We start from the raw sequence: 26,487 nt of genomic DNA, 5'->3' as shown, positions 1-26,487 counted from the left end.
ATTCCAAGTAACACCTGTATTTTTGCATTTTCTCATTTCCCTACACAAACTTACCCTCAGTCAGTCACATATCCCAGAAAGTTGAGTCATCTACCACCTCTGTTCCTTGAGAAGCGCATGTTTTTGGAATGTGATGCAGTTCAACGTAGGAAAACAGCACTCCCGCTGCACGAACCAGCTTGGGTAGAAAAGTCTTCCTGCAGTCAATGCAACTCAGACTCATGGAATGGTTTAGGCTAGAAGGGACCTCAAAGTCCATCCAGTCTCACCCCCTGCCATGGGCAGGGACACCTCCCACTGGATCAGGGGCTCCGAGCCCCATCCAACCTGGCCTGGAACCCCTCCAGGGATGGGGCAGCCACCACTGCTCTGGGCACCCTGGGCCAGGGCCTCCCCACCCTCACAGCAAAACATTTCTGCCTAAGATCTCATCTCAATCTCTCCTCTTTCAGCTCCAAACCCTTCACCCCTCATCCTATCCCTGCAGTCCCTGAACAAGAGCCCCCCCCAGCTTTCCTGGAGCCACTTTCCATACTGGAAGCTGCTCTAAGGTCTCTCTGGTGTCTCTCTCTCTCTCAGCCTGTCCTCATAGTGAAGGTGCTCCAGCCCTCGCATCATCTTCAGGGCCTCCTCTGGACTCACTCCAGTGGATTTATGTCTTTTCTGTGTTGAGGACTCCAGAACTTCCCTATTTTAAAGCAGCTAAAACTGATCCAAAATGAGACACATGAACCTTTTTGATGAGACTAGAACTTCGTCTCGTGGTGGTTTCCATCAGCTGGTCACTGCTAACCCAGGGAGACCCAGCACAGCCCTGACCTTCAGCATCACACCAAGGAGTTATTGGCTTTTTCCATTCCTTGTGTATCCATGCAATCCTTGCTGACACAGACAGGAGCTCCGAGACTAAAGAATGAAATCTTTTAAGAGCAGAAATTCCAGAGGCAGTGGCAATAACGTAAAGAAGCGGTACTGGAATTTAATCAGCAATAGAAGTAACAGAAGAGAATAAGATGCAGGTTTGTCCTCGTGGAGAAATTAGGTCAGACTCCACAAGATATGAAATGATTTATGTTAATGAAATATTCACTCACAACAAGGGGGAATATATGTTGGCACTTTCCTGGGAACTTACTGCTCAAAAGAAAAAAAAAATACATGTGGCAAGAAACCAAGCCAAACAGTCACCAGGTTAGACTGGTTTGGTCAGAAAGTCTGATCCCCCAAAGCTGGCACAGCAATCATTTATTTATTCATGGCTCAAGCAAATGATATCAACTAAAGCAAGAACAACGCTAAGTAAATCTCTCCTATCACTGATTAATATATTTCTGTAAAACATAACGACTCAAGAGTAGCAAAGAGATAGAAGTTACTTTCCTCATCTGCCACGTGGAGTGTGTTTTACTCGACAAATCTTACTGGACACAAGCAATTTTAGATGGCAAAAGCTGGTGTGAAATAGAGAATTTCTCTAGGAGCTCCTGTCTGCAGGGAGGTTTAATTCTCTGGGAAGAAAATCCGCACACAGGTGGCTGGAGGAATGAGCAGAGCATTGCTGTGTTTGTCTCTTCTGCATTGAAACACAAAAGCTCTGGGCAAGCGCTCCACATTTCTGCCCGTTTAACAGCTGGCCCAGATGTTGTCAAGCTGTTGCTGTGCAGCTGTTCGACAGCAGCTGGCAGGACTCTAGAGCTCAAAGCCACACAACTGCCACCTTCCAATATCTAAAGGGGGCTACAAGAAAGCTGGAGAGGGGCTGTTCACAAAGGCTCGTGGTGACAGGACGAGGGGTGATGGGTATGAACTGGGGAGAGGCAGATTTAGCCTGGATGGAAGGAGGGATTTCTTCCTGATGAGAGCGGGGAGGCTCTGGGGGAGGCTGCCCTCCAGAAGCTGTGGCTGCCCCATCCCTGCTCTCAAGGAGATGGACAGGTTTAAACTAATCAGCAAAGATCCTGCATCACATTTCAAATAGCTGCCAAAGGGAAGGAGGAGAAGAGGAGGCGGAGGGGAGGGAGGCGGAGGGGAGACCTTATTGCTCTCTACAACTGCCTGAAAGGAGGTTGTGGAGAGGAGGGAGCTGGGCTCTTCTCCCAAGTGACAGGGGACAGGACAAGAGGGAATGGCCTGAAGCTCCGCCAGGGGAGGGTCAGGTTGGATATCAGAAAAAAATTCTTCACAGAAAGAGTCATTGGGTACTGGAACAGCTGCCCAGGGAGGGGGTCGAGTCGCCTTCCCTGGAGGTGTTTAAGGAACGGGTGGATGAAGTGCTGAGGGACATGGTTTAGGGAGTGTTAGGAATGGTTGGACTCAATGATCCAGTGGGTCCTTTCCAACCTGGTGATTCTGTGATCCTGACCCTCCCACCCCTACAGGAGCAAGCGAGGGGACACTTGCCTATTCTTGACCCACCTACAGTGCAAATCACGGCACTCGGTGGCTCTTCCCACGTTAGGGAGTCCAGGCAGAACCACATCCAACTAAACAGAGAGCAAATAGTATTTTTAGTTCTGTATGAAACCCCTCCTCTCTTTTCTCCTGTAGCCGTGGTAGGAGTGCATTAAACTGACCTCAGTGGGATTCATTTCCCCGATGCTGAAAGAATTTGGATGAAGGCCATTTGGAGTGAAACATAAGCTCCGTGTATGGGAAAAGGGCTCTGAAACATGACCCCAGATTACAAACTATTATTGTCTCTGACTTCCAACGTATTTGTTCAGAGGGGAAAAATGGATTTAAGACCTTTATTTTCTTATCCCCACTTATATATTGCTGTAATTATTAACCCTAAGTAAGCATTTATTTTTCTTTTTAGCTAACTTGCAGTTAGTAGGAAAGCATTTGCAGTTCAGTCTGTCTAAATTCTTGTTTCATTCAGCTGCTCCGGTTTGCTGAATGACTAATAGGCTGCCGTGGTCTCTCTGCAGACTCCCCAATAGGCAGATATTGAGGAACATGATTTATGTGGATTATTTTTTGGGGGATGAGGCGTTCTCTGAGGATTTGGTTGTGGAAGATTAAAGTTTCGCAGCAAATACCTTCATCGAGAGTTAGAAGTTGTTGGAATTCCTGTCAAAGGGAGTAGAAATTCAACATCAAGGGACCAAAATAGACTGGAAGGGTTGTGTGCCAGTGGAAGTGCTTTTGCCTCAATCTGCTTGAATAGAAACACCTTGAAAACCACCTCCTAGAGGGGAGATATCAAGACTTGAAGCAGCCTTTGCTCTTTATACAGAGACGCATTAGGAAAAATAAATCTTCCATCAGACAGAGACACAGAAGATTTGGAGTCCGAAAACATACAGTGCAGAGCAAAGAATAGGAGATCAGGAGTCACCTGTGGGATGGACCATCCCCATGTCACTCTCTCACACCTCGAATTCAGGCAGCTACTGAAAGGTTTTGACTGGTGCAGAGCATTATATACATGAAAACGTCATAGCTACCTGCACACATGGCATTTTAGTGCTTTCTCCGCTCAGTGACTGCTGCCCTATTCTATGTAAGCGATCCCACGGAGCATCACCAAACCCTTGGTTCTTGCCAGAACTGAGTCACCCAAATGTACTCCCAAATGTACTCAGTTATCCAGGCATCACACACCTTTGAATAGCAAACTCCATACCTTTGTAGGGATGTCTAGCTTGCCGTCAAAACTGGTGCACCAAGGAACTTATGGGATAGTTAACTACCAGACACAAAAAGAGTTAAAGAGCTCCAGGTCAAATAGCGCATCTTTAAGGTCAGCGTCAGGCTGGTACTTATCTCCCCACTTAAATGCTTTACTGAATCCTGGCCAGGAAAGGTAGACAAGACAACCAGAAGGCAAAACACAGCAGAGAGCAACCTTACACTCTGAAATGACCTTCTCCACCAGATCACCACCAAGCCTGAGGTCAAAGAGCAAATGAAAGAAAACAGACTATTAAGCATTTTATAGCCATCTCAGTCAAGATAGGACAAAGGATTCACAAATAGAAGGACTGTATGAAAATAATCCGAATATTTAAAGGTTGAGGGCTCAACTCTCCCACCTTTGCTTGCATGAAATAACTCGCTTCTCAACGTAAGCAAGGAAAATGGTTTGAGTAGCAACAGTCTCCCACGAGGAGAACAGCAGATCTCATGCGCTTGTGTCTGCCAGGGGCTTAAAAGGTGAGAGAGACAACGTTGTGAAAGAGTTGGAGAAACAGACTGGCTGCCAGCCATTGTATTTCAATAACTGCACCTTTAAAGTGGAAAAAAGGACTGTAAATAGAGAAGAGTGCTCAAGTACTCGGTCTTAAAAAGAATACTCGTTATGGCTCTAGTTCTATCCAGTTCACAGACACAAAATATTAACCCTAACTCCTCATCCTCAAATCAGTCTGTCCTCTGCAGGGTCAGCAAAGGGTCTCTCTGAAGCATTGTTTTGTTATGGATGCAAAGGTCTAAATCAAATTCACAGCATAAAGAAAAAAGGAGTGGCCACAGTGATATTTACAGCAAGACATTGTAAAAATATTCAGAGGTAGAGGCAGCTGCCTCGTCCCGTGCATCTTCTGCCTGCCGGGTTGCCCCAGGGTACCCGAGACATCTGCAAGGAGCCAGCAGGAGTGGCACAGTGCTCACAGGAGAGCCGCACCGCTCAAAGGACAGAGGACAACCAACTTATCTAGAATGACGAGATGTCCAGGCACATGAACAGCATCTGTAGAACTACGTGGTATCGCTCCACAGTACTCCTGTTTGGACAAGGAGTCACAGCTTTAAGCTGAAAGAGGGGAGATTGAGATGAGATCTTGGGAAGAAATGTTTTGCTGTGAGGGTGGGGAGGCCCTGGCCCAGGGTGCCCAGAGCAGTGGTGGCTGCCCCATCCCTGGAGGGGTTCCAGGCCAGGTTGGATGGGGCTTGGAGCCCCTGATCCAGTGGGAGGTGTCCCTGCCCATGGCAGGGGGTGGCAATTAGATGACTTTTAAGGTCCCTTCCAACCCAAACCACTCTCTCATTCTATGATTTCAAACCCCTCTTCTATTACCTCTCACCCTGCCTCTTGCTCATCTCTGATGTTTTTCTCCCCACTGAGGGTTTTCCAGGGTGAGAGTCACACCCCCATCTAGTGACAGAACTCGGGATACCAGGAGCAACATCTCCTATTGCTCACCCGGGTTTTAATTGCTGCATATGAAAAAGCTGATGAAAAATTTAATACAAAGAGATGGTCAGTGAGTGAGTGAAAGCAAAACTGCACGCACTGAGACCAACTTAGTGTTTTGGTTTGAGAACGTTGAAATCGTTGAAGAGAGTTCGTCAGATCAGGTCTAAATTCTTTATGGAATCTGGGGATTTATTTTTTTAAAATATATTCTTAAAATCCAATTTCACTTTTAGGCAAAAATACTTAAAAATGTTCCTTTTGTCTTTGTATTGCGCACCAGGCGTCAAGTTGAAACGTTAAACACATGCCTTCAGCTTTGCTGGGTGTTGGCAACAGGTACAGGCTGGGGAAAAATCTATGCTAGAAAACTGAGTGAACAAGGTTCATACCAAGTTATTTGGAAAGCTGAGAAATCTTCATATGGTTTGGGGTAAGGTGATGAATCCCATAATGGATTTGTTGAGTTACTGAAATAGAAACACACACCACTGAGAGCTTGTTGGTGCCCATGGGAGGTCACTGTTGCTTCACAGACTGGATCGGGGAGCCAGTTTTAGGTTAACGGCACAGGTCAGATCAGGAATATTAGGAAAGAACTTTCTCTATAGTAGCTTGGAGTTTCTCTCCTTAAATAGCTCTTCCAGAAATACACCAAAAAGCATACACACAGTTGCACGCTTTTGAGTGGAGACCAATACCGCTCAGAGCTATACTAAGAGGAAACCAAACCGCATCTCCAGAGGCCCCAAAGGCATCGAAAGCAGACAGATAGAAAGTTTCTTCACCCTCGATAGCTCACAATTCTTCAAGACCTCACCACACTACCTAGAAGAGAACCGAGTGCTGCCAACAGTTAACTGCATCCAATCCCTGCGTGCGATGACATTAGAAACTGCTGCCACACAGGAGAACCAGCTTTACTCATCATGGTCTGAGGAGGTACAAACAGCCTGGGAAACATCTTGGTTCATATCTGTGGGGGACTGAGTCAAACCAGCAGTCTGACACGAGAGACATTTCATTGCGGTTGAATAAGAGGCATTTCAGGTAGGTAAAAACAGTCTGCACATGCCATCTCTGTCATCTCTAGTGAGCTCGGATTCCAAGGAAAACATTTAGAAGTAACCATGGAGCATCGTTAAAGATGAGTCAGTAGCAGACAACTCTTGGAAATGTACAGTAAAAGTCACGCAAAAGGTGACAATTGTCAATCACACCTTCATCGGAGCTGCAGCCTACGCTTGCTCGCCTGCCTTCACTGTTTTCATCTACAGTGAAGATCTCTCTGAAGACTCCAGACGCTTTCACAAGACCAGATGCCTTCAGCCCTCCGACACAAAGCTGCGCGAGGTGGATGGAGAAACACAGATCCCTGTACAGAGCATGTCGCATGGCTTTGTCAGGATAAATAAGTCCTAACTGAGCAAATAAACAGGAACCCTTCTGATACCTTTCTTAGGAAAGATGGCCATTACGATGGAAAGCAGAGACAAGATAACATGGTAGAGCATCCCTAAGGAAAGGTGGGATGGATTTAGAAGGCACAACATGAAAACCGACCCTTTTCACGTCTCACGTTGTATTTCTGTCATCTAAAGCAAAGCAGAGAACGAGTGGTTACTGAAACAAAATAATCACCACCAAGCGAAAATACATCATCTTTCACCTATTAAGTCTAAGGATTCAGAGCCTTGGGAGAGCACGACATCAGTCACCAGAACGGCATTCTAAGATCTGAATGGCTGTGATTGCTGAAAGACATTAATTTGGTCTTGCAACACTGTTTGGTACTGCGAGCAAGAGGCAAAAGCAGGGTTCCTATTTCATGGTCATCGAAATGACTAAGAGCTTGCCGGGTTCACTTGCTCAGCACTGATATCTGTCATTAATGTTTGTTTCTTTCTGAAGCATCACATACAAACCACTGCCAGGAGATACAGAATCATATAATCGTGGTCCAGGCGTGTTCTGCACTAGTTCTGAAGTTTATGTAGAGTCATTATTCAGTGCCTTTTAAACTACTAGACATTCACTTTGCTCAAATCTACATACACGGTGCAGTGTTCACCTTTAAAGAGAATCATACGCATACAATTGATATTTCATTTGTATTCCAATCAGACATTAAAAGCACACGCAGGGGAACGCCTTGTGCTTGCTTTCCGCATTAGTGCGAATCAAGCCCCACCAGCTCCTGATCCCTACATCTGGGAAAGAGAACGTCAATAAAGGAAACCTTTTCAACAAAGGATTTCATAGTCAGGTGAGTGAACAGTTGGCAAAACAACAGCATCGAAAGGGAAAGACAGACAAACACCTAACCCAGCAAATGCCGTTAAAGTGGGTGTGTGCTCTAAAGAAACATGTAGCAACAAAGGATGAAGGAAGCTCCAGAGCATTCATCCTGCATCCAAAGATATAAAAGGGGCTCCACCCACCAGCAGCATAACCTGAAAGTTTACATGGAGAGAGATTGGCAGAGCTGTCCATCGCAAATCGGTAGGAAAGGAATTGCTTTAATTGCAGTTCTCCACTAGGAACATCCAGTTGGTGATGGCCATTTTTGCTGAAAATATTACGTCAGTAATCAGGATACCTAAATCAGTGCGCTGGAAATTACACCAGAGTGCCTAAAAAGGGAAGAAAAGTCCCTCAACATAATGCTCTGGCATACAAGGGAGTGTGAGCAGAGGACAAGAAGCGCAAACCAATCTTTCCTAAAGACTCCAACAGCTCTGTTTATGACCAAACTCTGTTATGTGTTTCGACTTCACCCCCCTCTCCAAATGACTCTCGCTGAAGACCTTTGTCCAGACGTTCATACTTGTACCTTCATTTCTTACATCTTCACTGCTTGAAATGTCCCTCCTTTCTTAGAATTGATAGTACAGGATAGGACAAAAAAAGCAGAAAGCACAACAACTGTGGAAGATAATGAAAACATTCTATGCCTCTGGGTAGAGAATGTTTTCCCAGACGAGGTTTCAGTGGGGAAAAAGCTAAATAGTTCTGTCCACAGCTGTAGTTATCAAGAGGCACCAGCTGAAGCAGTACCTATAGATCCTAGAAAGCCACATCTGAGTCTCTCTGCTTGCTGTGCACGTTGAAACTTGCCTTGCCACGTCTCCAGGAGGACATGATGCAGCACTATTAGCAGGTCCAAATTGAAAATTGCTATTGGAAAGACAGAGGTGAAGCTGTAAAAGCACAGCTCATTTCCAGTAGTACTTGTTTATAGAGTAAGGCTCATCAGTTATTTAAAAATAGAGTAAAAAAATATTTGCTTAAAATATCAGGTACCTATTGAAGTTGGAAGCAGGAGAACCACACGATTCCCAGTTAAACAAATACAAAGCCTTGGAGACCATTTCTTGTAACGGCCGCATTCCAAGATTTTTGTTGCTAGTTAAAGAAATCTGTTTCTCTCCTCAGAGCTACAGGGATGCGTTTTAGTCCTTTCTGTACCATACACCCAGGGTAATTCCTGCTTTCATTGTGAATGTAAGAGTGTATTATAAACAAGCAGTGAAAACTATCTGATGTATGGCTTGGAGTATGGGAAAGAATAGAAAGATGAGAAATCTCCAGAGAGATTTACTGCCCTATAAACGCAATGATTCACCACAGTAATTTCCTGTCTGCAGTTGGCCAAGTTCTCCCACCTATACAAGCACTGAGTGGTTCCTTAAATGATGCCTCATCCTACTGATCTGACCAGCACTGCGTACAGAATCACATAGTGTTACATGTCACTGAGGAACAGGATCCTGACTCCCGTTCGTCCTAAACCCATACAATCAACAGGCAAAGTGGGAGAAACAGAAGGAAAGTATTTACCAAAGCAGACCAAATATGTCTTTAGTTAAAAATAGACACTCTTAGTTGCTGTCTGTATCGGAAAGGTAAATGACCTTCTAGCTTTTGAAATATCATTTAACAAATCATAGAATCATAGAAGAGTTTGGGTTGGAAAGGACCTCAAAGCCCACCCAGTTCCACCCCCTGCCATGGGCAGGGACACCTCCCACTGGATCAGGGGCTCCAAGCCCCATCCAACCTGGCCTGGAACCCCTCCAGGGATGGGGCAGCCACCACTGCTCTGGGCACCCTGGGCCAGGGCCTCCCCACCCTCATTGTGAAGAATTTCCTCCTTAGGTTTGGTCTAACTCTGCCCCTCTCCAGTTTATACCCACTCCCCCTCGTCATATCCCCACAAGCCTATGTAAACAGTCCCTCCGCAGCTTTCTTGGAGCCCCTTCAAGTACTGGAAGGTCACTATAAAGTCTCCATGCAGCCTTCTCTTCTCCAGAGAGAACAACCCAACTTTCTCAGCCTGTTCTCATACAGGAGGTGCTCCATCTCTCTGATCATCTTTGGAGCCTCCTCTGGACCCACTGCAACAGCTCCATACCTAAATCACTCCCCCTAACGAAGCCGAGTACAATCCGCTAAGGAAGAATTTGGACTGTTTGCTGTAGTTGAACACTGCGTGTCCTTAATCCCCAAACATGACATACGGATCCCTGGGGATTTCAGAGGAATAAGAGTAAACTGTCTCGCCCTTGTTAGTTGTGGTCGTAGGCAGCCACGCAAAGATGGGGATGCAGTAACCGTGCCTCTCTCCCATGCATCCATTGTTTGGGGATCCAAACACAGTGCTCTCAATAGACAGGAGGGTCAGTGGGGCAGGGAGCCAGGCAACAGCCTCCCCAGAACTGCTGCAACGCAGATTGGCTCCCGACTCTACAGTTGTTCCACAAGCGCCAAGTCTGCTGGCTTTGATCAATACCCAAACAACTCTTTCAACATCCCCAAGGCTGGAGTTATTACGCTGAGTACAGAGGAATCGGGAGACAGGATTGTGCAGAGAGGAATCATTACCCAATTTAAATTAAAAGGCGTACGTAACATCTTTCTTTCTACTCGCTCCAGAAAACCTCGCTGCTTTCTGCTCAGACTGATATGCAAGATGATTCTGCTTGGGAGTGAAGCCGGAATGCTTTCCAAGACAGCTTCAGGAAGCTGCTGCATTTGATAAGCATCATAATCTTTTCCCAAACCAGGTACTCAAGAGAAATATCCTCTTATTGAGCTGAAATGGCACAGCCCACATGTAGGATCGTACAGTGAAATACAATTCCCAGAGACATGAGAATGAATTTTATATCTAGTACAGGGCACCCTCGCGACAAGGAAAGGGTCTTCCTATTAGAAGAGCACCCACGCAAATATAGTCTTAACCCAACTGAGGTGTAATCATCGAACCTGTGACAGTATGTAAGAATCCTTCTTTGTAAAATAAACACCCCTAATCTCATACACAAATAGAGAGAATATTATCCTTAACAGAGCGCATAGCTTTGAATTTGCGAACAGAGAGAAGTGCCGCGTGGATTGCAGGGGATGTCTGTCCTCAGCTTAAATATTGTGATAAGGGAAGGTTATTTTTGCTCCACGAAGGCTGTGAGCAAGACATCCTTAACTCCTTGGAAAAACTGCCATTTTCAAAAAGTTTCCTTTTGAGAAACAACTCACAAAGCCTTTACTTCAGGACCAGTCCCCGGTTTGCTCAGCCCTGCCCCGTGGTCCAAGTCCAAGGTTGCTTTTCCCTGCTCACACCACTTGCAGGAAATCAGCCAGAGGTTATTTTTGCTCTTTCGTACCTAAGGAAAAAAAAATCTTTTTCAGCCTGTACTCAACCTCTTCTTGGGAAAAGTCATTTCTTCACCAGCTGCTGCTGTGGATTGTTAGGAAAGAGGGTGGGGCCTTCCCAGGCTGCCGTCCTTCACGCCGTACCTGAGTATAAAGAATGAGCGAGAACTGCAGCCAAGAAACTCTCAAACCTGGTTTCGGGGACTGCTGGGATTCCAAGGCTTGTTTTATTCTGCAGCTGCTAGAACTTGCTGCGAGAAAGAGAAGAGGGGAGCTGCACCCGGCTGTCTGCAGTGGGGAATTCAATACAATTATCACGTTCTCAATGTGAAACGGGATTAATTTTTTATTTTTTTTTTTTAACACAACCAAATACACTTTGTTTCCTCCCCTTCTCTTTTTCTGCACCCGCAGTGGTCATGCTGCAGACAGCCTGCAGGAGTCCTGAGCTGCTGGTCAATCAAAACATCAGTGAGAATGAAACCTGTTCCTACAGCCCAGGCCACGGATCTCCACTGCCTGCAGAAACTGCCAGTCCCAAAAGCTACTTTCAACAGAGCCCATCGCTGCCAGACTCTGGATTAACTGAACTTAATGTTGCAAGTCCCAAGATCTACCCTCCTCCTCCTCAGAAACCTCAGGAGATGTCTGCTCCCACTGGTAAGATCAAATCTTTATTCACGTTTTCTGTTCTATAAACCATTCTGCTTCTTTTGCATAGCGATAAAGAGCAGTGATTTGCAACTCCTTTGCTGCTAGCAGGGAGCAGCACTGGCAGCAGCACATATTAAGCTTTCGTGGCAATAACACAGAAGACACACAGCGCACCCTCCTTATCTCTTGTTTTTATTTTGCTGTGGTCTGCTGCTGAGGTCAGAAATTGCTCTGTTTTGCAAACGGTGCTCAATATTCCATTATTTCGATCTATCTGTAGCATTTTGCTGCTCCTCTACGTTCTAAATTGCAAGTTTGGTTCTGAAACTAAGAGCAATGTAATAGGTATGATCTGAGTTAGTAACATCACAGAGTGATATAAAAGTGTACGTAGAGAATCACTGCCTTGGCCGAGTTCTTCAATTTCAAGGATACATCTGAGTGTGCAATCTGATCCATCACATAGCATTTTTACTGTAAAATAGCTTGAAAGATAATAATCTATTAGCAATTCTGTTTTTTTTCAATAAAGCTTTTTCAGAGAGGCCTTTGAAATACTCTACAAAGTAAATAATTCATCATCAAAACACCAGCCTAAAAGGGGAATTATTCCCATTACTCAAACAGCCGGAGAAATATGCTGTGTTTTTCGAGGTCCCAATGTTTTAATTATTCTGCGATAGATTAAACATCCAGCAACAACAGAAATCTCTGCGCAAAAACATAAATCCAAAGCGCCCCATCTGCTACTTGGGATTCAACACCCCCTGCCGAAGGGGTGTCAGGCTTTCATTGCCCGGAGCAGGGAAGAGAAACAATAGTGCAACTAGAAACCACATCTTGTGCGGCTGGTTTCCATGCCAATATTGCCTACTCTGAGACATCCCAGGTTCAGGGAGGTGCACCGCTCCCATCTGCTGGGCTCCTACAGCTCTCCTCAACAGGTCTCAGCTGCTGCAGAGCATGGAATGGTTTGAGTGGGAAGGGACCTCAAAGGCCATCCAGTTCCATCCCCTGCCATGGGCAGGGACACCTCCCACTGGATCAGGGGCTCCGAGCCCCATCCAACCTGGCCTGGAACCCCTCCAGGGATGGGGCAGCCACCACTGCTCTGGACAACCTGGGCCAGGGCCTCCTCACCCTCATAGTGAAGAAATTCCTCCGTCAGTCCAGTCTAACTCTGCCCTCTCCAGTTTATACCCATTCCCCCTTGTCCTACCACCACAAACCTTTGTGAACAGCCTCTCCCCAGCTTTCTCATAGCCCCTTCAAGTACTGGAATTTCACTCTAAGGTCTCCCTGGAGCCTTCTCCTCTCCAGGCTGCACGAGCCCATTGACAAGCGCATAGACTTAAGTCAAGGAGGAATATTGGTTCAGGCATCTCATTTTCCTTAACGCTGACTGCTTGCCCAAGCTGCACTCGCCTTTTTCCTTTTAGGCTGGTGTGTTGTTTAATTACAAGTGTGTTTTAATCACAAACACAGTTTTCATTCCGCATGCCATGAGCTGTGCTAGGAGGAGAAGCTTCTCTCTGCTCCAGCAAGCGTTGCTGCTGGATGACTCCTTATTCCCGGTAGCCCACGCTCTGACTCCCAAAGCTTGGGCTTCTTGGGAGCAGCGGCTTTTGATCTGGTGTATTTAGGGCATTGGGAAGACCCTGAGCCAATGCAATAGAGCAATAGGTTCCTGAAGACATCAGCTGTCACTGAACACATTTCAGACAAGGATCGTTTGGCAGGGGACAATGGGAGGACAGTCACACAAGATGTATTTCAAACCCAATGCATTTCAGCTCCTTACCCGAGCGAGTCTTTCACATTTGGGGATTCACACACAAGATACAGGACAACACAACAGAAACTATTAGAGAGCAGCTTGTTTTGATGAAGACAAATTTGTTTGGACATATATATATATATATTTACGAATAACTATTTCATTTTGCTACAGAAAATCATTGCTTGCATGTGAATCATACCACATCAGCCTCCAAACACACCAAGACCCACTGGAGAAAGGCATTGCACATCGCATCCTTATCTCAATCCTGAAATAATTCTGTTCCCCATTCCATTAACATCAATATAACAAATGACAGGACAGGAAACTGCAGAGGCAGGTTTACTGCAGCAGATGAAATTTAGAGCATGATTACAAGGGGCAATGATCTAACCAGCATTGACATATTCCCCAAAACCAAACCACCCAAGGCCAGCTATCAAAATAGTGCACTTATTTCTACACCGCTGAAAGCTCTAAATCAGAAACACCTGGCTCCTTTTCCTTCTTCTTCCCAACTATGTCTCCAAATTTCCTTCTGCACTGCTAACATGCTCCTATTACCCTCTTCCCAGCTTCAGTGACACTTTTACACTTGGGATGATCTCTGTCCTTGACTCAAAACTGAAACGAGCCCTGCCCACTAAACGTTGACATCAGCCTCCACATTCTAGTTTGCAGATTAATTCAGTTCTCTGCCCATGCCCTCACACCGAAGATCCCACAGCCACCTTTGGGGCTTGTTTTTGTTTTGTTTCTTCAGAAAACGATTGCCTTCATGAGGGCCCACAGGCACAGGATGGTTTGGGTTGGAAGAAACCCAAAAGCCCATCCAGTTCCACCTCCCGCCATGGGCAGGGACACCTCCCACTGGATCCCCTGGAACCCCTCCAGGGATGGGGCAGCCACCACTGCTCTGGGCACCCTGGGCCAGGGCCTCCTCACCCTCACAGCAAAACATTTATTCCCAATATCTCATCTCAATCTCCCCTCTTTCAGCTGAAAACCCTTCCCCTTCATCCTCTCCCTGCACTCTCTGATCCAGAGCCCCTCCCCAGCTTTCCTGCAGCCTCTTTCAGCACTGGAAGCTGCTCTAAGCTGCTTCTCTTCTCCAGGCTGAGCAACCCCAACTCTCCCAGCATGTCATAGCCTGAGAAGCACTGCATGAAAGCAGCTGGTGAGCAGGAAGCCGCCAGAACTCAGGAACATGCAGAGTGATGTGTAAATATTCCACATCCGATGACGAACACCAGGATCACAGGCTGCCTTCTCAGGGTGACCTCACCTTCCCACTACTCTATAAGAGCTCCAAGGATTATGTTACTTTAAGCATCATGTTATGACTTTTCCAGACTCTGCACATAGCTCTGACCCCCCTCAGAAGCGCTACATGGGTGTGAGAGTAAAGATGCCAGTACGGGAATTACTGAGAAAGATTCGGCTCTCCAAAGGCCTGGACCCAGCCCACGGCAAGGTGAGGACTCTTCTTGAGTTTAGAAAGGTCACTTCCAGAGGGAGCATCCTAGTGAACACACATCACACTTCCACTCAGTTCTGGAGAGGTTATGCTTATGGCTGCCACCCCTTCCATCCACCAAATTAATGCTTTTGATGAAGGTAGAGAATATACCAAACTTAAATGGGCTGAGGGGCTATACTGGAAATATTTCTAAGACAGTAACCACAAGAACCCATCTGTGCCCCAAATACCATACATCATGCAATCAAGCCAGAGAATGCCCAAGAACCAAAACCAACTTTGCAGTAGGAACCCAGGTTTCTTCGCAATCCGCAAAATCAGCCTAAGAAGCTGCAAGACTCCCAACACCTCGTATGTTGTAAAGATCTAAGGAAGCCATGAGCTACCTGCTCATGGGAATTCAGTCACCTGCAGTCTCTGCTGTGTGAAGCACACAGAACACAATTTACGCTCTTCGAATTACAGTATTTACCACTGTTCTATCTTCTCCTTACGCGCAAGCATCTCAAATCGAGTTGGGTGGTTTTTTGTCTCCCTAGGAAGCCTGCTTAATGAAGATGGTAGCCAAAGGATCCTCGGGAAAAACAGGTTAGCAAACTCCTCTCTTGGTAATGGAGCCTCCTTTACTGGGAGAATCATCACTGTTAGGACCCAAAGAGCTGGACCATATCTCCCCCTCGGCCAGTGACACACGCTGGTTCCCAGCTCCCCTGAAATTACAGGAGCAGTCCAGCTGTACATCACCAGCACATACGTGACATCTATTGGGTATCTGGGGCAAAATTTCCAACGACAATATCTTTTCTATGCATCTTCCCCCTCCAACTCAAAATAGCTTATTTCTTCCTTTCTTCCCAGCAGAAAAGAGAAGAGTTCACCCTTATACAGAGAAACAGCTTAGACAGGTATGCATAACACCTTCGAGTGCGTGCTGCCAGCCTCCCCAGGCACATTTCGTGTTATATCACTCAGTGAGAACAGGATGCTTCATGTCTGATTTCCCTCCCCCATCTTCCGCCCTTCCCCTTTTTTGTTGTTGTTTCAGAGCAAGCAGAGCGCTGGGCAAACACTGAAAGGCTTAGAGGACCTTGATATCCTGGTGGAGGTACTGCAGGAAGACTTGAACAAAAGCCAGTTGAAGAAGGGATCTCTGCATTCGGCGCCAGAGGGCTTTTGGCAAGGCTTCTCCACGGATCTGCAAGGCTCCTGGTGGGAAACTGGAGGGAGCAAGCAGGCAGCTGGTGGCCCACAGGAAAGATGCCACAGCTTAACCAAGCTGCGTTCGCACTGCTGTTTTAAAGATTTTAACTCAGTGCCACGGGGAGAGGTAGAGACATCTTTTCATGGTGACCAGAAAACCACGCGAGAGTTCTACTCGCCAGGAATATTCTCAAGGACAAGAGAGAAAGAGAGTAGCTGTTGGATACAGGATGTGTGTTCCCAAAGAGAGTTTTCAAGGCGTTGTTCACAGGACACACTGTCCACGGAAGAGTGTCCAGGGGTGCTTCTGGAAGCCAACACAGGCTCCTCAGACACTGAGGGCCATGTGAAATCAATTGCGGCTCCTTTCACACAGCAGGATCTCTCCGCCATCTCTTTCTTCCAGTTCCAGCTACACAGGGAAGAAAGTTTGCTGAGAAATATCCCAGCGGACAAACTGCTCGCGCCTGACGAAAATGGCAACAGGTCTCCATTTTTCTATTGAATTATATGGATTTTGGGTTCCTGGGGCATCACTCACCCCGAGGCTTTGATCCAACTCCAACTGCTAGTTTGGGGCACACCAGTAGCAAAGGCTTCCTTGCTCTACAGGGTGCCCAACCTCCCACTCAGCACACACGGTTTTAGTAAAATTGGAACTATTCCATATTGCCAAACTACAGCAGAACAAATTCAGTGTTTAAAACAGTATTAAAGACCGAGCTGTATAAGGGGGTATTCGCAAGAAAACTAAAATCCAGCAAAAGAAGTCACTGCTACTGAAAAAAAAAAGAAAAGAGATATGCAAAAGATCTTTTCCATGCTCTAGACACTCTCAGGATAATTACTCGTATTATTAGTTGGCAATAAAAATGGGTGGGGAGGATTACACCAAAACATACATATGCTGCTAGGCTAGAGCACAGGCTTCCAAAGAACTGGGAGTGGCTGTTTTGTTAGAAATGAAAGCAAAGGTTTTGCTGATCCCATTTTCCCTGGAATGGCATGGCTTGTCGAGCAAATAGCTGCTTATACCCAAGCAATTGAAATCTCTTATAAGGCTCCGTACCTTTCAGCTGCTTCAGGGAAGCTGGTATGAAATCGGATTGACAGAAAACAAACTGTCCTAGTGGGAAAGAGTTTATCCTGTTCATATGGATAAACCCATTTCCAATTTCAAGTATGAAATCACAAACTTCACTTTTCAGCAGTATCCGGGTTGCAATAAGCCACCCACTACTATAGTTCTGCATCTTTTTTGTACAACACAGAAAAAAACCCCTCACGTATGAACAAAATTAATCATAATTCAATTAGGACATTTCTGCTATGTTTATGTAAAATTCAGAAGCTTCAATGTCCCGCAGCCCTCTTCTCTCTATGAGGTATTTAAACCTCAGACTGCACCCTCAGAAGGACATAAAGGCAGAACTACACACCAGACGAGCCCACTCAGAGTTCTGAATGGTGAACAATATTAGTTATTGTGTTAAAACCCCCCAAAAAAAAGAGAGCAGAGAGAGCATTAAGCATTAGATTTATTCAGATATCTTCAAGGAGATCATGCTACAAGACATGGGGGAAATAAATACATAAATAAAATCAAGGTCTGCATTAATTTTTTCTCCAGGAGGAAAGACATTAGAATTTACAAGAAAAAAAACCCCTCTTTTTCAGGATGAAATTCAGAAGGAACGCTTGTACTATTTTGAGTAGTTCAGTGAGACTGGATACACAGAAGAACTGAGAACTCCTCCTCCACAGGAGTGAGTTACAGCTTGGAAACACCTCTTTTAAGTGCAAAAGGAGAGTTTTCCTCTCAGTATTTAGGCATCTTGCACTCATCCTGCACCAAAGGATACATTTAAAAAGGAGAAGGAAATAGAGATTATCAGCAAAAGGAACCCTGGAGTATCTCCTGGAGAGGAGAGGAACGGCATAATGGCAAGAAGGGAGGACCAAGAGATCCTGGCAGACAAAAATCAGACAATTAACCACTAAATAAATTAAATGCTTAAATATCCCAAGATTTCATTATGTGCAAACCTTAACATTTCATGCTTTAAATTACATTTGCAGCGTTACTTTTGAGTATTTTTTAACCTCTGCTTCCTCTTCTAATCTTTTACAACGGTGTTCTATTCCAGGCTGCTGCACAAGGCTGTTGCTCAGGGAAGAAGAGCTCTGACTTACGCTCTTGCACAGAGATTCGCGTTCCTGAATAAGATCAACGAGAAGGATGCAGAGGAACGGGTAGGATGCAAACTTGCTGAGGATAGGGTCATTCTCTATCCCATGCAAACATCTTCCAAACCCCAGACAAGCACCCAGCATCCTTTTGGACAATGTGCAACTCCCGTCCTTGCACAGAGGGGAAAGTGGAATCAGGGAGTGATCTGCAAGGAGCAAGTATTGGCAGACTGGGAGCAGAACCCGGAGTCCCAACTCCCCGCCTCATTCTCTAGCAATCACTGGTGTTTAAAAACTCTTTTTGCCTTTCACAACTAGTTTCTCCCATTATTCTCTTCTTAGACTGCGTTACATCTCGCTGCAGAAAAGAACCAACACCTGATGGTGAGTGACCTGATATCCCTGGGAGCTAATGTCAATGAACAGGACAGCTTGGGGAAAACTCCACTCCACCTCTGTGCAGAGAACGGATATTTGAGAGTTCTAGAGGCAAGTGCATCATTTTATGTCGTACAAATGCATGTGCAAAGATAAAGAAAAGACAAAGGCGTGTTCTTTGGTTTAAAACATATGAGGGTTTTCTGCACCTGACAACTACCTTTGGTCTGATGGGTTAAAGTAAGATGGAGTTGAAGTACAAGGGGGTATTTTGGTATTGCCAAAAATCAGGAATTATCTCAACTTTCTTCATTTCAGGTTTTGAAAAACTGCAAAAGCAACGGGGTGTGCGTGGAAGTGGATCTGATGGACCATTATGGTAAGAGAAAGAGCCGAAATGCACAGGTGTCTAGCACAGACTCCAGAAACAGAGAATTGGATTGGATCTAGGCCAAAGAACATTTGATTTCATGCTTAGAACTAAAAGGTCTAGGATGGGAGTCGGTCAGTCTTCACGGGGCATGCCCTCACGCCTAGCCAAGCGTGGGATGCTTTACCCCATCATGGTGTTTTGTGACCTTGCTGTGTCTGTTCCGTTCAGGTCTAACCCCGCTGCACTGCGCTGCTCTCGCCCACACTCGCTTAGTTCAGGAATCTCAAAAAACTGACATCGATTCAGACATGGGACGGTTTTGCAGACTACGCAAAGACCAAATTCTTGAGGGAATTAACTGCTTATTACAGATGGGAGGGAAGCCCGAGTTACAGGTGAGAGCCAGCAGCAGGCTGCTTCCTGGGGCCTTAGGTTATCTTATTCTCTTGCAATCACAAGTTTCACTGTCATTTGCAGGTACTAAATTCATGTCCGATTACCACCACCCATTTAAAAATTGAGGAGAACACAGAGCTCATGAGTTTGCTTCAGACTCAACTTGAGGGACAGAACACTCTTCAAGAGGTAATTATTCACAGCTACTCTTACACAGCCTCCAGCAGTTGTACACAAGAAACTAGATCATAGAATAGTTTGGGTTGGAAAGGACCTCAAAGCCCATCCAGTCCCACCCCTGCCATGGGCAGGGACACCTCCCACTGGATCAGGGGCTCCAAGCCCCATCCAACCTGGCCTGGAACCCCTCCCCAGGGATGGGGCAGCCACCACTGCTCTGGGCAACCTGGGCCAGGGCCTCCCCACCCTCACAGCAAAACATTTCTTCCTAAGATCTCACCTCAGTCTCCCGTCTTTCAGCTGAAAACCATTCCCCTTCACCCTATCCCTGCAATCCCTGATCAAGAGCCCCTCCCTAGCTTTCCTGTAGGATACTCCCAGTCACATTTCAAGTCATTTAGGACCCCATCTTCCTAACAATTAGACTCTGCAGGACATAAAACAGTAGAAAAAAGTAATTTCAATCCAGCTTATTACTGACAGAACCATTAAATGCGCCACCCTTCTCATGGCAAGGGGAAGAACCCAGGTTTCGCGTGTCAAAACCAGTGCAGTTTCTTGACACGAAACCTGCATGAGTTAAGATGGGAAGTTGACTGCTCTGGTTTCTTCATCTGTATAGAGTTACAGTTTGCTGAATGCTCCGAGAACAGTGCCCAGTCCCTCGTCACCGCATAGCTTCTCTGAACAATTTTCCACGTCATCTTCAGATCTCTTGGACATCATTCTTAAAGGTATTTCACAGTAGGGAATTGGGTTTACCTTTCACATGGAACCAATGGAAAAGGTGCCCATTAACCTATAAAAACCTTCAGATTGAATCCAGAGTTCTGCAGAGTCTCTTTTGCTTGCAAAGCTCCTTACTTGCCCAAATCCAAGTCAAAAATCATGCAATAAATAAGTGGCACCAGAGGAACCCTTAGCACGTAGGCTGAGCTATTTGTTCGTTTTCTGCCTTCCAGGGAAGTGCTGACAACGCTCTCACGGTCCGTTTGCTGCAACTGTCGCTGAAGAGCAGAGAACAGACAGTAAAAGTCTTCAAATGTATTATAGCTTGAACTGACTGTTGAAAATATCTCCTCAGTACTCAAAGAGCAAAGTAATAAATGGGAAAAAGCCTCAGGCCGGGTTCCGACAGCATTAAGCATTTGGTGTTGGACACTCCAGTAAATGAATAGGTCTTAATTTTCTCACAAAGTCGGGCACTTGCATCTCAATTTTGAAGTCTATTTGAGTTGTAGGTGTTTGACATTTGGAAACTCTGATGATTTTTAACATGGGTGCCTCGCTTAAGAAAACAGTCTTTGATTTTAGCCCTTTGGAGCCCAACGTAAGATTGGTCTCTACAGTCCAAACTTAACGTTCAGATGTGCCGACAGCCTCAGGCAATTGGTAATTTTCAACATGAGATATGGGTGCTCAGACTCTGTTGGGCTCCCTTGAAAACTTTCTGCAGTCTGGCTCTGAGTTTGTCCGAGGGGGAGTTGTCACACAGTCCTATCAGGAGAACACACCCAGCCGCTGTTACTGAGCGTGGTTTTTCAACAGAAATCAAGCTCTTTATTTATGCAATCAGAATTTGCCACCGATAGTGGATTGAAGTCTGGGGCAGAAAGTGTTTTGTATCAGTTCCTTTCACTCTGGGTGATCTAACAGAGGAATATACCACATAAAACTTAAGTACATTAACAACAATTAACAATGATTAGTTTTAAGCCTAGCAATTTTGCAAGTTAGAAGAATAATAAGGAGCTTAAATTGTTCTATGCTGCCAGATAGCCAAGTAATCAGAATTCCTATAAATTAGATTATCATTGTAGAAAGAATTCTCTTCCCAGACTTTGTATCATTTCATTTTATCTTCTGATTGCGAGTTAGCTGGTTTCTATGAAACTTCCCTGTTTGCTACCTATGGAGCAATCTACATGTACACACCCTAAAAATGACCGATCCGGCAACCGACTCGCAGACGTCCCTCCGATGGAAAGAAACGGGAGACTTTTCATGTGTAACCTTTGCTGGATCCAGTATTAAAGTACTCCGAATGTTTGGGAAATACTTTTTTTTTTTCATGAACGCTTTGCTTTTTTGTCCTTTAAATAAAAGGTTACTTTCCTCTTATTGGATATCCTTAACTGTTAGGCTCCAAGAGCTACGTTGCACAATGCGATTTAAGTTTTACTGAAAAATGACAGCGTTTAAATTAATTTCTCTGGGATTTGGACTACATGTTTTGTTTCTTATGTCCTGAACTGCTGAATAGTGGTCTTCTGTATTTTGTCTCATCTAAATGAGACAGGATATTAAAAATTCTTAAGTATTTTATGAAAATAAATAAAGAAATTTAAATCTGTTATCTACACGATGGGTTGTATAACCCTATGGAATATTCATCCACCTCCTTCTATAGATATCCTCATGTTCTAATCATGTGAAGTCTTTTCATCCCAGGTTTTACTTGGAAATACAAATATTTTCCTCTTTGATGACTTTTGTTCCTTACCTCACTACCCATTCTTCCTTCATGCTTGCATTTAACTCATATCTGTGACCACAGAACTTTTTGTTCATTGGATAGAATTAACGAGGACCTTTTACGTTATTCAGCTTCCATTCGTGTGATTTAAGGATCAGATCCAACACCCATTGAAATTAAAACTTCGTTATTTTCAGTGAAAATTGACCAAGAAATTCTGCATCATGTACAGAACTGAGAACGAAGCAGTGTGGTGCACAAAGATAAGCGCATCAATAAGCGCTCTGAGTGAAGAAAAAGTAATTTACTTACAGGAGATGTTAAAAAAAAGTGTAGAAAACGACTGTGTAAGAATACAATATTTACCAAGCTATTTTAGTTACACGGATACCATTCAGCACAGGATCCTTAAGCTCTCACTATGTGTCATTTCTTCAATATACTCAAAGCCGAACCAGCCTGTACAGTATATTCTACAGCAGTCATACATTAATTGCATTGACAGTAGCAGGTACGTTTGACGTGGTTTCATTGTTCCTTCTTCTCAATAAACATTATTTCACGCAGTACGCCTCTTACTGATTTTTATTCTCTGGTATAATCATACTACAACTCACACGCAAGTGATGATCACGAAAGGTGCGAACGTGGCTTATTTTAGAAGCTGACAAGGTTTGGTTTTCCAAGAATACAGGTCGGACACACCAGCACTACCACAAAAAATTGGGAGATGTATTTAAAGTGTTTAAAACTCCTCTCCTTCCAAGGTCTATTCACTAACCCGCTACCTCTAACCAGGAGCTAGACCAAAAAAAACCTAGCCTTCATATTTCTTCAGCACCGCAATTTTGCTCACAGCTCATCTTAAACTAGAAAAAATAACCCAGGATCCAAGGAGACGAATAACCTAAGAGTTTGCTGAAGATCTGTAGCATTTCAGCCCCTCCCTGTGTCTCACTGCGATGAGCTGTTCTGCACCAGAAGACAACTTCAGATAGCGATTTCCCTTCATAAAATCAACTTGAGTTTCTACAGCAAGATTTTTTCTATCATTTTTTTCCTTTTAGTGAGCAGAAAGGCCTGTTGGCGTTCAGGCAGAAGCTTTGCAAGTACCACGTGGACCCTGTTCCTGGTGTAGTCGCTACTGCAAGTGATAAAACTGCCCTTTACAGACAATTGTCTGACAGCCGGGCTGGGAAAAATGCCTTCAACTGAGCTCTGGGCAGAGGTTTTCCTGCTCAGTGTAAGCTGACGGTTTTGAGCAGGGCAGCAGCGAAATTAACTCCAACCTGTATGTACCGCGTGAGGTGGCCCAGTGATCTTGATGATTCAGATCAAAGGGTTTTGCTTCACCGCTCATCATGAAAGGAAAAGCTCTCCTGCAAGGCAGCTCCATCACCCAGGCTGGTTACTAAGCCAGGGCTCCAGCAAAAAAGGGACAGCATTTATTGAGCCCTAAGCTTTGATGCCTTGGGCACCACACACACACACACACACACACCAGTCCACCCATGGATCTGTTCAGACAACTCCCGCTCAAACCCGCTCAGTTCAGGGAACAACATCTTCACAGAAGATTGTACAGCACTCTAACTTGATCGCTTCACTTGCAAGTCTTCAAACTGATGTTTTTAATATGTATACACAAACACGAGCTCCCTCCTGCCCCTCTCCGACAGAATCATGGAACGGTTTGGGTGAGAAGGGACCTCAAAGCCCATCCAGTCCCACCCCTACCATGGGCAGGGACACCTCCCACTGGCTCAGGGGCTCCAAGAACCATCCAACCTGGCCTGGAACCCCTCCAGGGATGGGGCAGCCACCACTGCTCTGGGCACCCTGGGCCAGTGTTTCACCCCATTTTTAAGAGTAGCGTAAAAGATTTGCATCTAAATTGGTAGCAATTCAGCAAAGATACAAATAAATAAATAGATCGGATCCAGCAGTTCCAGCAGTGCTCAAGGATGCTCCTCATCAGGAAAGAAGAAACTCATGAGTTATCCGCTGCAGACTGGAATTGTCTTGAAGAAAGCCCTGGCAAGGATTTCAGCTTTACTCCCCTGGCAGGATGCTCTGAGGGACACCGCAAAGATTTACGATCAGCGATAGTCAGAAGACCACAGACGGTGTACCTGAAGCCAATGACAGAGCAGCTGTGGTCTTCAGTGGGTGTGCAGAACCCCAGGTGTACCCTAAACCCTGCAGTATTCACACCGGTTTTCTAGGCTTTCAGTACTAAGTTGCCATTCAGAGCTGGGTGTAAAGAAGGATCCGAGCCAGAGCCCTGAAAGTTGAAGTTACCCAGAAGAGGAGTTGCAAGTTAGAGCAAGGGGATGAACAAAGACATCTGCTAAAACAGCCTGAGGCAAGGGAACAGGAACTCTACCCTTGGTGTTATCTCACTAGGACTTTGGCTGAATATTAGATCTTTCTCCTAGAAAACCAACATCTTAAGGTTCCAGAGGGAACCGGGACATCGTCACAGATGTTTGGATGCTGCTGCTACACAGTCATGGGTACAGCAAGTCCTGAGAGCAAAAACCCTTCCAAGCCAAGTCCGCGAGCTCTGCCAAACAGCTTTTCTGGAGTGCACTGATGCGTTTCCACAGCTTTCAGACGTTTACAGTAACACAACTATTTAGTATAGTTGCTATAAAAGCCCATGAGAAACAAAACTCAAGCACTGCCATGTAGTGACTCCTCCGTATCAATAAAACCTACACAACACAAATTGCAGAGGTGATTAATGGCATTGTGAAAGATTAAAAGATTAGGGAGGATATTTGGTGGATTAACAAGAAACTGCACGGCAGACACACGGAAGCTCCTCGAGGTGTTACATAAATGGAAAGTGTACAAACAACACAAGAATGTGAGCAGAGAGATTCTGGCCCAGATTTTCCACAACATAAAATTCCACAGGCAGCAAGAGAGCCTTTCGCAGACCATTAACTCTGAAAGGGGTCTTAAGCAAACAGCCCCTCTGGGAGGTGCTTTCAGTAGCTGGAGATGGCAGAAATGCTCCAGCATTCTCCTTCCCGAGTACTTTTGGAAGAGCAGGACCCAAAGGCTTTCTGGCAGAAGGGTATCCTAATCTGGAGGGATCCAACTGCTCTCTGACCCAAACCCCTCACCCTGTTACCACGCAAAGACTGACCACGGCAGAAAACCCACCTCCTGGTTTGTTTTTCTCCTCCTGGAACTCACGCTTTGCTGCGTATCCACAATTATTGCATTAAAGGCTCCCTAAGGCTGCTGGATTTTGCTTAAACAAGCCATCATCTCCCAGATGCCCAAAATTCAGCCAAGAAGCACATGAACTGTTGCCCACTAAAACAGATTATGTTAAACAGAGAACAATGCTGTGCTCTTCAGTAAAACGTATCCAAGAAAATAAATTCCAATTAAGAAATACTTTCTAGTACACAAACAAAAAGAATTCAGCCTTTTAGATTAGGAACCGAAAGTCAGGAGGAGTCTGGACATTGAAGAAAATCCTCCAGAGCCCTTTTGGGAATATGTATCAACAGCTGCCATTCAAGAAGAAACACTGACATTTCCTCTATACCACTCTGCATCCCCTTTCCCATAACTCCACATCTCTCTCCATGTGAAGACAACCAGGTTGAATTGCAAGCAGAGCTGGAGGAGCCAAGTTTCTGAGCCAAGCGAGAGGGAGAGGCTGAGCTCTTGGCTGATCCAGATTCTTTTAGAACAGTCTCACCCATCAAGTTTTATTTTTCCTGCTTTCTTTGTGGCTAGAGAAACTTGGAAACCAAATGATTCAATTTAAAACAAGGCATGTTTCTACAGCTGTGCCGAACAGGACAGAGGAAAACGCAGAGAAAGGACTCCCACTAACTGAAAAATTGAGCGTCTTGCGCAATTTGAAGAGCGACGGTGGTGGGGAGAAGCAAGAAAAGGAAAGAGGACAGGACATGGGCTCGCGCTCCACCTGGACTGCAGATTGCTGCAAGGCGATTGCTGCCCCAGCCGCGCGCACGCCAGGGGCTGCGGTTCGACACTACGGCACGATTCCTCAGGCTGTTCACCACTTGTCCCCAGGATAACCACGCAACGTAGCTCAGCACCGGGAGGTTGCAGGAGCAGCCCTAAAGAGATCTCTTCTGGCTGGGGTCCCAGGCATCCCAGCCCTGGTTGCTTCCACCCACGAGGTCGCATGGGACCTGTGCCCCAGGTTAACACACCATCCTTTTCCTGCCTTTTTCCCCCCTCCCCATCCTTCATTTCATGTGGATTCTAGGAGGAGAAAGGAGTTTAAACTGAGATTATCAAGCAATGCTTTTCCTGAAGAAAGATAGTGAGGGAAAGGGGGTTCTTGCAGAGCTACCTGCAACGCCCGGGAAACAACGCTTGTTCCCTTCTCCCTGTGTTTCCAGGTTACAGGTTTCTATTTGTCATCTGCTTTGAAGTCACCTTCCCTTTACTAAAGTGCTGCAGTTCGGGGGTTCACTTGGCTCAGTAGCAAGAGTTTAGGCTCCAGTGGATAAAACATCACTCCTCCGATATAAAAACCCAAGAAGATCTTAACCAGTTGATACCAGGAAGGCCCCAGGCACTGCTCTGC

General features: G+C 45.4%; 1 protein-coding gene across 2 annotated transcripts; it reads left to right on the top strand.

The window, feature by feature from the left end:
• Positions 1–10,976: 10,976 nt before the first annotated feature.
• On the top strand, positions 10,977–22,453 carry LOC128854371 (uncharacterized). 2 transcript variants are annotated; one of them, XM_054087047.1, is made up of 12 exons: positions 10,977–11,452; positions 14,579–14,700; positions 15,246–15,294; positions 15,568–15,611; positions 15,752–16,392; positions 18,054–18,159; positions 18,439–18,585; positions 18,793–18,853; positions 19,076–19,242; positions 19,325–19,432; positions 20,046–20,157; positions 20,386–22,453. In XM_054087047.1, the coding sequence occupies exons 1-12, from the start codon at positions 11,212–11,214 to the stop codon at positions 20,394–20,396; spliced, it is 1,809 nt and encodes a 602-aa protein (XP_053943022.1). In that variant the 5' UTR covers positions 10,977–11,211; the 3' UTR covers positions 20,397–22,453. The 2 variants fall into 2 exon arrangements, with proteins under 2 accessions (XP_053943022.1, XP_053943021.1); XM_054087046.1 differs by having other exon boundaries at positions 15,565–15,611.
• Positions 22,454–26,487: the final 4,034 nt, after the last annotated feature.

The sequence above is a fragment of the Cuculus canorus genome, chromosome 23 (assembly GCF_017976375.1).
Source record: "Cuculus canorus isolate bCucCan1 chromosome 23, bCucCan1.pri, whole genome shotgun sequence".
NCBI classification, from domain to species: Eukaryota; Metazoa; Chordata; class Aves; order Cuculiformes; family Cuculidae; genus Cuculus; species Cuculus canorus.
The sequence above is the reverse complement of the archived record's forward strand: the minus strand, read 5'-3'. Positions and strand labels throughout refer to the sequence as shown.

What these genes read in the sequence shown, in the direction of transcription:
- LOC128854371 (XM_054087046.1), top strand. Translation starts at nt 11,212, where the DNA reads ATGCTGCAGACAGCCTGCAGGAGTCCTGAGCTGCTGGTCAATCAAAAC. An exon ending in GGATCTGATGGACCATTATG is followed by an intron (nt 18,854 to 19,075) that starts GTAAGAGAAAGA and finishes TGTTCCGTTCAG; the next exon opens with GTCTAACCCCGCTGCACTGC. An exon ending in GACAGAACACTCTTCAAGAG is followed by an intron (nt 19,433 to 20,045) that starts GTAATTATTCAC and finishes TCATCTGTATAG; the next exon opens with AGTTACAGTTTGCTGAATGC.